The sequence below is a fragment of the Lissotriton vulgaris genome, chromosome 7, assembly GCF_964263255.1.
Source record: "Lissotriton vulgaris chromosome 7, aLisVul1.2, whole genome shotgun sequence".
Classification (NCBI taxonomy): Eukaryota; Metazoa; Chordata; class Amphibia; order Caudata; family Salamandridae; genus Lissotriton; species Lissotriton vulgaris.
The window spans coordinates 1,316,301,815-1,316,317,532 of NC_141695.1; the positions used below are offsets into that span (position 1 = coordinate 1,316,301,815).

The 15,718-nt window shown below is 43.7% G+C and overlaps 1 protein-coding gene across 2 annotated transcripts in view; it reads left to right on the forward strand.

Moving 5' to 3' along the window:
- Window positions 1-15,718, forward strand: part of LOC147703583 (uncharacterized) — a 1,699,045-nt gene that overhangs the window by 566,765 nt on the left and 1,116,562 nt on the right. For both annotated transcript variants that reach the window (XM_086931923.1, XM_086931924.1), the window contains exon 10: window positions 1,180-1,333. In XM_086931923.1, coding sequence (XP_086788049.1) covers window positions 1,180-1,333 — 154 coding nt within the window. The remainder of the gene's footprint in view (window positions 1-1,179; window positions 1,334-15,718) is intronic.

Consider the following 15,718-nt stretch of genomic DNA (forward strand, 5'->3'; position numbering starts at 1 on the left):
ATTCTTTTTCTAATTGCCCCTTTGAGCAGGTGTACAGCTGCCCTCTGAGACTCATGACACTAAAAACTCTTTTCTTGATTGCCCCAAGGTGCACTAGGTACAGTCCCCCTACATCACCTTTTTCCTGGATAATTTGATCCTGAGGACTAGTGGTGTTCGTGCCCAAGGTCATTACACCCTTTCACAGCAGGTAAACCATGCATTACCTTGCCTACATTTTTTGCCTCACCTCACCAATCAAAAGAGGGGGGCTCGGCCCTGAGAAGGCTTCTACATTCACAGAAAAAAAGTTCATTGGGTGGACATGAACTCTTTGTGAGATTACTGATGCAGAGAAAGGGATGGCAATAGAGGACCCTGTAAAGGTGAATAGTCCTCCGTATCAGGTATTGCTATGCACAGGCTAAATGGCAACTGCCTCAAAACATGCACGCTTGTTCCACCACAGCCAAGGCTGCTGCAGCAGCATTTGCAAGTGGGATACCGGTTCTGGACATCTGCCAGGTCCGATGAATGGCATACTTAATCCCCTCATTCCTGCCAGACTTTGTGGTCTGAGTCCACTCCCCAGACCCTCTGCTTGTGGGAAGTACTGCTTTGGTAGCTATTCTAAAGGTGATAAAATTATCTGCTATTAGAAATATGTATGAGAAGAACAAGATACATACTTTCCATATTACTCTTTTTGGTGCATACTCTATTTAATCACAGGTTCTTGACTGCTCACCCTCGTCCTCACTGCCCTCTCTCCTTCTCATTATGTGGAGTGGACTCCTGAACATCCTAATAAGGTTCCACACTAGTATTCAGAACGTCACCTTAAGTTTGTTAGAAGTGCTCTGTGTCTGTCAAAGGTTGTAGATGGAAAAAACTTTAACAAACTGATGTCAGCACACAGGGGTGGCAATTAAATGGGGTTTCGGTCCGTCATTACTAATGGGGTACTGAGTCACTGTGAATCCACATGCCGCCACCCGTTGGCACATGGGCACATTGCTGAAGAATTCTCCAGATCCACCCGGGGAGTATATTAAAGGTGAGAAATCTGTAGTTAGATAGAGTATCCATCAGAAAGAGTGTTACCAAAAGTAAATAACTTGTTTGTTTGATTGTATCAGTGAGGATTCTGTTGAGGATTACTTCTGTAAGTGATTTAAATTAATTGTTGTCTTTTTATAGAGTGTGGAACTCATTTGATGCCGAACATTAATGATGGTAGTGTCCAGCCAGGGGAGTGGCCCTGGCTGGTCAGTGTAAGGCAATATGGAAGTCACAAGTGCGGAGGAGTTCTTATTTCCAACAGATGGGTGCTAACAACTGCCAGCTGCATATCGTAAGTCTCCAGAATCTTACACCTTCATGATCAATGCATCTTCATTCCCATGAATCATTCAGACTTTTTCCAACAATCTTTCGATAACAAAGATAGAATTATATGTGTCTAGCAGGGTTTGCTAAAGTTGAAAACTTTAATAATTCAGGGCATCCATAACCACAAAACCCATTTGACAAAGTTGACACTCTTTTCAAGCAAATTATCCTGACTCAATCAGAGGTGAGATATGAGATTTTAGATTGACATGTCAGAGATCTGTGTCCCCACTTATTTGCATTGCCTTTCCCACTGAACTACTAGCCTACCAGCATTCATTCAGTGAAAGATGTTAATCATATGGATCTACTTGTATGTCTATTTTACATTCACGACAAAGGCAGAAGGTTTGATCTCCGCAGCGCAGAGTATATATATATATATATATTATACATTGTCATCTTCATACGCGTCACCCAGCCACCACCACATGATGAGATGAGCAATGAGCACTCATTACAAGGCTGAGGCCTTGTGGTTGAGCATTTAAATAAAGGAGGACTAATGACTCTGGTCCTGACACAAAACCTCTTAGTGAGCTATTCTTTGGGAGCTGCTCTGGCTCCCTATCAGACCCACCGCATTCACAGGTCAAGACTTGTCCCTCCAAATTCTGGTGGCAAGGTTTAGCCAACATGGAATTCTCAGGATTGTGTGCACAATGGTGCAACCCTTGCACCACTGCAGTGAAGCGACACACATATCCAAGCTTGTCATTACATGCCACCACGCCTGTCTACCTCAGTGAAGTAAGAGGCTTCCTCTTCCCTTCAAACTAATGCCAGCCTCTGGGAGGTGTTGAAAATGGAAGTGAGGTATCATGTATGAGACCCCGTCATCACCGCGATGGAGGTAGTCTGCCTCACACTATTATGAGCTTGTACTGCCAGGCTCCATAGAGTCACATACCCCTAACCGCAAGCTGTGCGTGACTTGGTAGCCTGGGAGACGCCTGCTGGGTGCAGAGTGTTAAAGAAAGGTGTTAAAGAAAGGTCTAGGCTGTGAGGAGATTGCACCACATCACAGGAGCATGGACTTGCAAGGGAAGAAGAAAGAAAAAATAAAGAGGACTGCTGACAATAAATTTAGCTTTAACTTTTCTTTAACTGCGAACACCAAACAAAGGACACAAAGGGTGTACTTTCGTGAAGCACACAACAAAAATTCCAACTTATCATGAGACAGTTCAACAACACTGACTGGATCGAAATCCCTACAACTTCAGTAATTATGCCTGAACAACATAAACACCTGCATGTACCATGGGAGATAAGGCACAGGATTGAGTAGATGGCCCAAGCCAACCATGTCAACACATCAGTAGCATCATATCTAGCCAGCATAGCGCCAGGGTGGAAGACATGGGTGGGTGTGCTGAAAACCTGCTACTTGTGAGCCCCTCGTGAAACAGACGCCATTATGAAGCACTCATTCCTACTGCTCTTTGTCCAGAAGGTAACTATAAGCAAGACCACTGAAATTATGAAATTATGAACCTCTGTGGCCAATGCTTTTCTACATAGTTCGAACTTTGTCACATTTGCCATTTATTATCTGCTGCATAATTCACATATTTTATGAAAACATTGTTTCTTGCTCTAATGGATCAAAAGTTACTGAAAATGTAGCAACACGTGTGGCTGAAGATTGGAAGGCCCTTCGCAAAGATCCCCTGGTCACCTTTAGTTGCTTATTGATGTATTTGAAAATGAAAAAGTAATACTATCAGGAAATGTGCTGCATTATGCTGCATAATTTGCCTTTTCTCGTCGCATAATTTTGTCATCCCTGCTACATAATTTAGCCCTCTCCCCTGCCACAATATTCTAATGGCCCTGACTATAAGCTGGTCAAAAACTTGCCAATACGGATACAGATGATGACTATAATTGCACAGTTACTGCATTTAATACACAGGTATACCCCCAACTCAACCCAGACTATGAAGGATTCAAGCTTCCTTAAGCATGACAATTGTAAGGGTAGTCAATAGACTGTGTTAATGCAAGTCTGATGGAATTGGCCAGCATGTTCACTGAAAGTGACTTGGCAGAGGAGGTCAGGGTGCAACTTGTGTGTGCTTAGGATACTAATAGTGCATGAATCAGAGATGAATCTTGATGCTATATTCATACTGGTGATAGAGCGCTTTCAGCACTCTATATTGTATGGTTGCACTATACTCATGGTTAAAACGCACTCAGGTGTATTCCTACTGTTTGCAGTGTTTATGATCATTAAAATGTATTTAGTGGAATAATTTAAACATTCATTGTAGCGAACGTTATAGTAATGATCATGTATGTATCGCAATGCCTGCATATATATAGTACAGGACGATATCATATTCACATAATGTAACTGTGTTTAGTTAAGCTGCCCGAGTTCTTATGCCCAAGATCGTAGTTATTTTCGTACCTCTGTGGCCTCTTGAGAAAGAAATAATTAAATGCATTTTGTTTTCGAGAAAAGAGAATGTTCTCGTCCTACTGTAGGTGCAAAAAGGCAACATCATTATTCTGTGAATTAAGGAGATACCCGGAATGTCTTTGAAGATGGCTGGAAGCAAGAAAGGGAGGACGCCTTCTGTGCCTGGCCTATCTGTGCACCAAGGTCAAGCAGAACAAAGATGGTTTAATTGGATTTTGAAAGTTGCCACAGACTAAGTTGTAATGGAAAGTTTTACAGAAATGACGCAGTAACAATCGAACTCCATTTTGTATGATGCACAGGGACAGAGTATTCAGACTTTTGCTAGCTTTCGGAGAGAAAGGAGCATCCTAGAACGAGCTCCAAGCCTTAAGCAATTTCACCTGTATGACGTGAGTACTTCTTAGGAAGTTAATACATGCTGGCACCTTTTGGGAACTGATGGAAGGGCAGTAGGTAGGATCCCCTTTTAGAACAGTGTAGGGACAGATTTTATTTATTTTCGAATGAAACAAGATCTGGACTCCAGCTCTATTTTGTGTTGCCTCCTGACTGGAATTTATCACAATTTGCCTTTTAGGCGGAATCACTTATAGTCGTAGAATCGGCTCTGTATTGATTTTTCTGTATCCATATTCATTGATTTTGCGATATGCATACATCTTATTATTCTTGGCCTTATAATAAATTGAGAAACCTAAATTCGGAGTCTGTGGTCCTTAAGGTATGTAATAATGAAGTATGATTATGAATTGTTTTACTCCCCGCAACCACTTTTAGTAGGTAAATAAAAGACCATCTGTGCTGAATTCTGAGGAAGAAGCCAAGGGTGCAATTCGGCGTAATCACTGGTTAGGGCAATCAAACCTTTGAAAAGAAAAGCAAATGAATATGTCCCAAAACACCATCAAGTTAAATCCAGATCCACTTCCACGAAGGAAAACAGAAACAACTGATGCTGTCAAAGGAATATTCACTCCTCAAACCACTGTGAGTGGCCCAAAGCTGACCATTGCAACACAGTTCATCACCCACCACAGCCATGCTCTGCTGAAAGGAAGGCCTGCTCCAACTGTGGGAAGTTGACCCACCTTCGCTGGTCTCTTCTGAAGTGGTTGCAAAGGGAAGCAGCTCACTGGGCTTAGCGAGACTGTTGTCATTGCACAACATACCACTAAGAAGGGACCCACTGACTGAGTCCACCTTATCATCAACCTTTGGCACTGATCTGGATGGCAATGAAGAGGAAACATTTCTCATTTCCTACACCTGAGATTTGTCAAAATCAAGAAAACCTCAACCCATAGCCAACATGCTAATACATGGGTTCCCTATTACAGCACTCATCAACTTACGTGCAACAGTGAATGTGATGGACAAAAGACAGTTCAAGTTACTCAAACCCAGACCAAGGCTACCTCCGACGAAAATAAGAATCTTTGAGTAGGGTGGACAAAACATGCCAATTCTTCTAGATGAGATGGTTGCCATCACAATAAATCTGCTGATGCAAGTCCTATGTGATGGAAGAGGGATTGGGAAGAGACTTCAGCTGCTTCTCAGTCAAAGAACTGGGGATGATGTTCTTTATAAAGTGTGTCCTCTTTCAAACACCTGTCTGCATCAAAGCATCACACTTAATACAGATTAGACCATTATACCCATTGCCGCCAGGCACAGAAGAGTTACCTTTCCTATAAGACACCAGTGGGGCACCACATGACCCCCACAATTGATTACAAACTTGCCGACTTCAGCTCAGGATACCACCACCTGTTCTTAGACCAGCAGCAAATACATATTTTGGGTTCTAGAGGTGGAAACTAAACCTCGGAATCTCCTCACCTGCCGAGAACTTCCAAAATGTCATCGAAAACCACTGCCAGGACTGGAAGGAGGCCTTTATATCAGTGATTACCACTGATATTCACCAAGACAATTGCTGGGTACCACCAGAATTCATGCTGCCCTGAGAAGAATCCCTGACTTCAGCCTCATCCAGCCCAGGATGGTTCATGAACCAAATACAATATTTCGGGAATGCGTTTTCGAAGGACTGCATCAGTATAGACCCCATAAAATTAAAGGACATCAAGAACGTGCCAGCCCTGTTGACCAGATCTGAAGTGCAGAGATTCCACAGCCTGGCCAATTACTCTGGTGATTTCACCTCCACTCTGGGGTGTTTAACAGATCTCCTCTGAGCTCTCACAAAATCAAAGGCCAAGACACTAAAGCAGTGTCTCTACAGGATGCAGCTATGAAATACTTTGACTTGCAAAGAGACAGAGATCTTGTATTTGATGCAATTCCAATTGGACTGGGGGCTGTGCTACTGCAGTAGCACTTCAAGGGCTCTTGGGTGCCCAGCAACTTTGTGAGCAGAGCACCAACAGACATCGAAGTCCACTATTTACAAATAGAGAGTGAGGGCCTAGAAATTAAGTGGGGATGCAAACCCCTTGCCCACCTCCTTATAATATCACCTCAACACTCCCATCCAGGATTAGATCGTTGGGTAAAGCAACTCCAGAAATACTGCTACACAGTCTCCTACATACCAGGCATTGACAAACCCCCAAACTCAATCTCAAGACTCTCTGATGCTGAGAATGTCAATGCAAGCCGACATGTCAGTTACACAGAGAAAAACACCCAATTCATATTCCAGTCTGCATTCCATCTCGGCATTGAAGACATCATCCAGGCTTCCCATGATCTAAATGCCTACAAATACTCCTCTGAACAATGTGAGAAGAGATATGGAATATCTTCCTAGCAAACCTCAAACTCAAAGCCAAATGACACTCATAATGATGTGACGGGTGAGATCCGAACTGAGTAGCATGAAAGATTTGCGGATGCTAAGGCCCTTTGAGCTCTGCTGACCATGCAGGCCCACCAAGGGTACTAGGACATGTCTCCAAGACTAAGGGAGACACTTTGATTCCCGAACACGGACGGCTTAGTCAAGACAACTGTCCAAGAGCAATTCTGCAAACTTACAGGCAGAGAAGAAGATCCTGTCCTATTCACTTTAGATCTTAGTGAAAAATAGTGGTCCAATGTAAGTTCAGACTCCTGCCTGCTTCACAATGGAAGACATTTAGTGGATATACTGGTTATGATAGACTTGTGCATGAAGTATTCAGTCTCTAAGATCGTCACATCCACTGACTTTAAGTAAGCAAAGCCTAAAACGTATAGATACATAGAGCATGCAGCACATTGTGAGAAGTCAAAATAGATACGGGCCACTATTGCAAGCAGCAAGTTTCAAAATTACTTCAAAAGCCTTGGGTCTCTTCACCAAAAGATTACACCATGCTGGCCTTAGCCTAGCGAGGATATGGAGTGGTTTATAAGAACCATAAACAAAGCCCTCTGTATAGCAGGGCCACTGGAATTATGTGGCAAGGGGGGTATAAATTATGCGGAAGGGTTAAGTAAATTATGCCCGAAGAAAAGGTCAAATATGCGGCTTAATGCGGCATATTTTGTGATACTAGTACTTCATTCTTTTGTCATTTTAAAACTTGGTAACATTGTCTTGGCATTGATTACACCACATTAGTTCCAGTTTGACACTCAAATATAGCAATAAGGTACAGAAAGGTGACCAGTCAACCTTTGCAAAGGGTCTTCCACTTCACAGCAATAAGTGTCACTGCATTTTTACTAACATTTGAAAGGATTGAGCTAGAAATCTTTTTTTTGTATAAATCTGAAAATTATGCGGCAGATGGATTATGTGGTAAATGAAGCATATCTATAACTACGTGAAAATTGCTGCAGTCACACAATCGCTTAATTCTAGTTGCCCTGGTATATAGGTATAGAACAATAAGAGGACATAAAAGGGTTGATGCAGTATATTCCAATACTGCTCATTGCACTACTCAGTGTGTGCCGGCTACCTTACTGATTGGGAGAACCTTCAAAGACAATGTCCTTTTGGCATTCCAGTGGGCCCCAGCCCCTCTAAACATAAACAATTGTTCCACCCAAAGAAGATGGGCTTCTGCAACCACGATCAAATTGTAGGTACACAGTCCAGATCCTGGATCGATTCCTGAGGTTGAACCCTCAAACACACTTTGAAAGCTGCCTTTTGATGGTCACAGTAGTAAATGGTACAACAATGTCTGCCCAAAATGGGGTTTGAGTGAGTAACCAAGAATATCTCACTTTTCAGAAAAACATTGCCAAGTCTCAGGAGGCTCCATTACATATAGAGGAACAACCCCAGGATGAAAATCCAGACGAATGTGTCGAACCACTGTCACCACCACAAATAAACTCACCAGAGTCATCAGCAGAAGCGGTCCACTGGGGCAAGCCCTGAGCTAAAGGCCAGGATTGCAAGTGGAAACATCTCACCACAAGGAAGTCACAGGTACAAACTCCTTCCGTAACCCATGCCCAGGTGGAGACTCAAGGACTATGTGTGGTGGCTGAATGGACACTTCTGGATGAACAAGATGACCCCATTAGGTCCAGACGCCTAAGCTCGGGAGGGTCGGAGTGTTCAGCCCAACCACAGTTTGGGTCTATGTGTCAGCACGCACACAGAGGCAGGGCATGGCAGAGTGTTCAAATAAAGATGGGACAGCTCTGTGAGCCCTCATGTCCTACATCAATGCTCTACCACCCTTATTCCCAAACGCAACCTGTCCCACTACATTATGTACTTGAGCAGCATACTCTCCAGTTAAGAATCATTCTCATTGTTCATGAACATTAGAAATTCTTTCTTTATCAAAGAGTTCATGTAAGACAATTTCAAGCAATGCTTCGAAAAGTGGCGTGCAGAACTCCATTTCCATCTCACTTTATTTGCTCACATTTTTAAATTCTTTAGAACAAATACTGGATACTCAGTCGTGTTTTTGGGCCGTTTTTGTTTTTTTATTATTTTTCATGTATGTCATTACTATATTTTTCGATTTGTTCATGCTTCCTCTTTAATTTTCTCCATTCCCACTTGTATTTTCAGCTCTAACACTAAAATGTACAAATTCTTTACTTCTGCCAGTGGGAAATTCATTTTTTAAAGGAAGTTCTGCTTTTTTGAGTTCTTAGTCTGTTTGATACACAGGCTTCATTACTGCTGCTAGGTTAACAGCACTGGCCCGCATAAGCGTACTCCTTTGTTCTTTTGATGAAAGGACTGATTTGGTATTAGAATGGTGGCATAAACTAGATAAACATGGACCGGTGCATGTCATCTTAGTGGCACTGAATTGGGCAAGGAGAGTGTGGTACCAGAGCATCTGCCCTTTGATCAAGTTGTCACTTTGGAATGATCTTCTGACGCAGTAGCAGGGCGTGGTCTACCATTCAAGTCTTCACAATCTGCACTTCCGCAAGTGGAGACTGAATGGCGACATATAAATTTCACTTTCCTCCTGAGGTAGTTGACATCATCTTAGCGATAACGCATCCCTCTACAAAATCAGTTTACGCCAGCTGTCTGGACTGATTTGTGGCACCCACAAAATTGATCAACTATGAAGCCATTTGTCACTCTGAAGTGTGGTTAATTTTGTCCCTGGCCCAGCAAGGACTTGCTTTGGGCCCTATTAAAAAGCTATTTGTTGGCTTTCAGCTTTTTTACATTTGCCCAATCAGCTTTCTTTATTTAAATCACCTGTTATGATGAGATTTTTAAAAAGTTTATAAGACTTGTTTCTGCCAAAGCCTTTTGTGATGCAAGGTTGAGACTTGAGCTTAGTCCTTACCTTTTTGATGTACACCCTTTTTGAGCCACTGCACAGCTGCCCATTAAGACTCTTAAAATTGAAGATTCCTTCCTCATTGCCATAACATCAGCTCGACTTGTGAGCTAGCTACAGGCGCACGCTGTCAATCCACCGCGTACAACATTGTACCCAGATAAGTTGGTGTTGATGACCCGAGCTGCTTTTCTACCGAAAGTGGTCACTCAGTTCCATGATGGGAAGGCTATGTCCCTTCTGGCATTCTTTGCTCCACCTCATCCCTCCAAAGAGGAACAGAGACGCCATTGCTTGCATCCCAAAAAATCACTGCGTTTTACATCAATCATACCAGGGAACATTGTGTGGATGATAAGCTCCTGGTGTATTTCTTTGAGGCAAGCAAGGACAACAATGCAAAAAACAGACCACCTATCAAGGGATTGTATTCTGCATCAAAAACAGACCCCCAGAACGCTTGCAGGCTCATTCCACTAGGGCCAAAGTTACTACTAGTGCACTGGCACATGGTGTGCCATTCTGCCAGGCTGCTGCATGGGTGCCAGTTTATACACTCATGAAGCACTACTGCATGGACATGCAAGTCTGTTGAGATAGCAGTTTTGCCCATTGGGTCCACCAAGAATTTTTGGTTGAAGTCAGTTTACAGACCCACACTTAGGGAAGTACTGCTGGGGTATCTATTCACAAGGTGAGGAATATGTGGTTAGAAGTATCTATCAGAAGAACAAGTTACTAGCATTTAAAATCTTTCTGGTAGTGACCCTAACTAAACAAAGATTCCTCACTGACACTCACCTCCCCATTCAGTGAACTGGACTCTTCTCATCAAAATGATCCCACTCTCGAGATCTGCACACAGGTCATCCAAATTTGCTGATATACACTCAGTCAGAGGGTGTAGACAGCCTTGAACACAACTCACATCAGAGCCTATGGGTTGCGATTCTAAGCTCTTCATCTCGTCACATCTGGAGTGGAATGGTGTCTGCACGGAGCCACCTACCGACACAGGAGTGCTGCTTTAAAGTTTCCAAATTCAGTATAATGCATGTGGAATATTCACATGGTGAGTAATCTGCGGTTAGATAGAGTAGCCATCAAAAAGGTCATTACTAAAGGTAAGTAAGTTGTTGTACAGAGGCTGACTTCCTCAGAGACCTTGGGGCATAATTATGTAGAAGTCATGCAACGCAACAAGTCACCTTGCCTCGCTGCGCTGTATGACAGTGAAAGGATGTGAATGTACCTTATTTAACATAATACAGCGCATTCCTGCCCATTGTGTCTAGCACCAATGCAGGCACTCTTGCACCATGGTGCTAGGGTGCCTGCGTTGCAGTCAGGATTGTTTTTGTGCAGGAAGGTACATCTTCCTGCACAAAAACAATCCTTAACCCCTTCGATGCTGATGACGAGCTCAGCTCGTCATGAGGTACACCTCTCGTACGCTCATGACGAGCTGAGCTCGTCATGAACCGCGGCTTTTTGAAAAAGTCAGCGCACAGCGGGAAAATGCACCGCACGCATGCGGTTAAAGGCCATTTTCGATTTCTTTGTGTGCTGCAGAATGCATCATTCATAGAAAGAGGAAAAAACATGGAGAAATAAAGATATTTCTCATCGTCACGCCTCCCCTGGGGATGCGTAGCGTTTTTGGTGCACTCCCAGGTCTACCACTTATGGTAAATCTGGGAATGCCTCCAAATCTATGGGTTTTGCATGGGAACACCCTCGCACCACCTATGGAATGCCTCCCTGGGGCCGAGTCATGCAACACAATGATTTGCAGTGCTTTGTGTTACTCTGGATTTATCAAGCCACTCAGGGGCGCACAAGGGGCCTTGAGTGGCTTGATAAATCGCATCTTTTAGGGCTACGTCACTTTTGTACCTGTTGCATGGCGCAAATGCAATGTAACCACTTGATAAATATGGACACTTGTATTTAACAGTGTTTTAAATCCTTGCAGTGACCCAACAACCTATATAGCTCAGTGGGGAACCATTGCTGTAGCCTTAGCTGTATTGGCCTGTTGCAGCTCCTGTGCCTCACATCACCATTTGACAACTGCTCAGGATATCCTCAAAAGTAGGAGGTGAAGTGAGGCATTTTGGTAAACAGCAGTCACTCCAGAAATTGAAAATAAGCTTCTATAGCAAGTTGTTGAAACTCTTCTGCAATATAATGAGTCCACTCAGTAAATAGAACTCTAAGGAAAGAAGAATCAAAGGGTTTTTTCCAAGTACTTTCAAGTACAAATGAAGGAACTGAAGCCAACCTCTACTCAATATTGGATGTAAGTCACACATTTCTAAAGACAGAGAGGCACTGTAGCTACCTTGCAAACTGCAGGTAGTCTATCCGTGGCAGCATAGCAGCATAGACAGGCTTACCAGCAGGTAAGAGCATCTTCTCTACAAGGCCTCATGCGCAGTTGGCAAGGCAATCCTGTTTGACCGCATGCCACATGGCGACAACCAGCACTACACACCACAAATGTCTCTTTCCAGTGACCAAACATCAATTAGAATCAGGTCAGGGGGAGGGGCAAGATGGCGGACTGAAGCCGCCACGGAGCACAGCGGTGTAGTGATCCCTCCCGTGGACATTACGATTATGGTGTAAACGAAGAAAGAAATCGAATCGGGAGCGGCGTGTAGCTGAGAAGCTGGATTCGTGATAAAGATTTAAACTTGCCTGTTAAAAAAGGAAAATAAACGGATGTGACGTCCTCGCGGAGTGCGGATCTGGTGGATTCTTAGAGCGGGGCACACGTGTGGACTAGGTGCGGCGGAGCGAGCAGGTATTGATTCCCAAGGCCTGCGGGCGTCTCTTCCTACTGTGGTCTGATTGCCGGCACCCTCGCTAATAGGAGAGTTCCGGCGTGAAACCTTTGCAACAAGATCACCTGCATTTCGAAAGATGGCCCCATAAAATCCATCGAGGTCTAATCACGAGAATTTGGTGAGTGGGGAGGGGAGTAATGCCGCTCAGGGCAGTGATATGATTATAGAGAAGGCAGCCCAGAGCGTGGGTAAATCAATAATTCGAGCGCCCTTATTACAAGTGCACTCATTGAAAATATCTGAGACTGAGGCTGGGGCTGTGACTGTGAGTGATAAAAAAGCAACAAGGAAACCATTGCGACAAAATAACAGCGGTATCACCAGCAATAGTTAAAAACGTATGCATTGCAACACTGTTACCTCAGACGGCTCTAACATAACTAGCAATATGGTGCTATCAATGACAAATATAGACATGGGAGAAGCTTCTGAGGCCCTGGAGGAAGACCCGGGGGGAACGAATGTGAGTGGGATTTTACTATTAGGTGCTCCACTAGAAAAAGGGGTAACTGATATGAATGACCCAAGTAATGCGCTCCCCCTGGAGGCACATACTAATCAAGTCAACGCTGCAGTAGTGGCAGAATTAGGGGCGAAAGTATGTGCTGCTATAGACAACATGGCTACGGATATAGCTCTGGGGGAAGACTCGGGCTCGATGGGGGAGTTTGAGGATATGGAGAAGACAGTAACTGAGAATCTCAAAGAGGCGAATAAAAGTGCAAATAAAGGCCCGGAGTTCAAGAAAGGAAGAGCAAAGGCTAAGAATAAAATAAAGAAGACGCTCGGGGGACAAAGCAATGTAACCACTGAAAGAAAATCGATGATTGATAATAGCCCGCTACGGAGATGGATGCAGGCAAAAGGAGGTGTCAAGACGATGGCATTTCGGCTCTCAGGTGCTAGCCCTTCTGAGGGGGACACTGTGAAAGATTTACCCTCTGGCACATTGGAATCTGATATAGTCAGAACATCTGATATAGTGGAACAGTCTGTATCATTAGCTGCTTCCCCTGTTCTCTAATCTGTTAATACAGTAGAGGATCTGGATCAGATAGGGCTGACCCCTCGGACTGTACAGAAGAATGGGTCGAGCAAGGAAGATGTCTTGCTTGGTTTAATATGGCAGATGCTTAATGAACAAAGGCAGGAGGCACAGCAACATTATGTGCAGCTGCGGGAAGATAATGGGAGTCTACAACATTCACTATCTAAAATGGTAAGCAAACTAGGAGGACGGACGCTTGAGATGTTAGAACTGGAACAAAGAGTCTTGGGAGTTGAGGAATTATCTGCTGGCACAGAGGACACTGTGAAAAGACATGAGAACCAGATAACGACTATGCAAGCAAAGATAGAAGATATGGAAAACAGACAGAGGCGACAAAATCTTAGACTATTTGGTATTCCGGAGGGATCAGAGGGTGGGGACCCAAGAGCGTACATTGCCCAATTATTACAAAAGGCATTTCCGGACTTATCTGATTGGGACTGGGATTCACAGATCCAAAGAGCACATAGACTACCATTGGTGCAGAGAAATAAGGGAAGCCAATATCCTCGGCCTTTCCTGATTTATTTGGGGAATTTTCTACTGAGGCAAGCGGTTTCACTTAAAGCTCGCCCTAATACCCCAGTCACTACGGAATCTGTAACTTTCTTTGTTAGATCGGATCTGATTAAGGTTACCATGGACAGACGACGGAAACGGAGGCAATATATAGATCCAATTAAAGCTCTCGGAGGACAAGCGTTCTTGGAGGAGCCATATAGGCTTAAAGTATTCAAGAAGGGTCATACTTATTTGTTCTCGGATGAGAAAGAAGCTGGGAAGATGTTGATTAAATGGCGAGGAGAATCATTTGGAGAACTAACGGAATAAATGACTCACATTAATGGATAATGATTAACCGTAAATAATATAGCTGGGGGTCTATAGTTGCTGGAGGGAAGACGATGAAAGGGTTAGATGTGTGCCTTTTTTTTATCTTTCCTCTTTTTTGTGTTCTTTCTTTTTCTTTCCTTCTTTCTCTTTTTCTTTTGTTTTCTCATTTTGCTATTTTCACTTGAAAGGCTACTCATCGTTCTACTGGGTTATTTAAGAACAGGGTATATGAGACTTTTAGTTTACACTGGGATGATCATTATGGCAGTGAGGCACTTTGGTAAACAGCAGTCACTGAAGAAACTGAAAATAAGCTGCTATAGCAAGTTGTTGAAACTCTTCTGCAATATAATGGGTCCACTCAGGCAATAGAACTCTAAGGAAAGAAGAATCAAAGGGTTTTATCCAAGTACTTTCAAGTACAAATGAAGGAACTGAAGCCTACCTGTACTCAATACTGGATGTAAGTCATACATTTCTAAAGACAGAGAGGCACTGTAGCTACCTTGCAAACGGCAGGTCTTCCGTCCCTGGCAGCATAGCAGCGTAGACAGGCTTACCAGCAGGTAAGAGCATCTTCTCTACAAGGCCTCATGCGCAGTTGGCAAGGCAATCCTGTTTGACTGCATGCCCCATGGTGACAACCAGCACTACACACCACAAATGTCTCTTTCCAGTGGCCAAACACCAATTAGAACTCAAAATGTAGTCTGTGTACATATTACAGACAGGGTGCAATGTCCCTTTCCCATGAACTCATGCTAGTCTCAGGGCAACACATTCAGTAACATACGGTGAGGTTGTTTCAAAGCTGCTCTGTGTTTCTTTGTGCAGGCGGCAACCTGCCTGCCCTTTAAAGAGTTGTCAGAGATCCCCCTGCAGGCAGATAAAGTGAGTGACTCCACCTGCCCCCAGGGGTAAGTCTGGGGTGTCCATGGACCCCCTACCCCCTCCAGAGGGCTGCAGTTAAGGGCGCACTGACAGTGTGCTACCTTTTTTTTGGTGCACTTCTAGTACTCCTCCTAAGGGCCTGTTTGCCTCTGAGCCCTCATCCATAATACGAAGCGGGTGCAAAGGCAAAGTGATTCCCGCATTTCCCTGATGCCACAATCCCACGCAAATGAGCGAACACCCTGTGAAGATAGCTCTGGCACTACTTGCGTGCCAGCGCTATGTGTATTACAGAAGTGGGTGCTCATGGCAAAAGCTAGCACCAGATTTAAAAGTAATAAAGGTTTTGCAATCTGACTGCAAGTTTTCCACAATGCACATTATCTGATTGCATTTCTTTGTCTTTGGCAACCATTTTTCTCCTTTTGTTGAAAATGGCCTTAGCAACCTAAATAGCAGTGACTATCTGGCTGAGTTGAACATCTGGCTGACAGGGCTTTGTGCCAATGTGGCTACTGTTTTTAATATGAATAACCAAAAGCCCATAACTTTC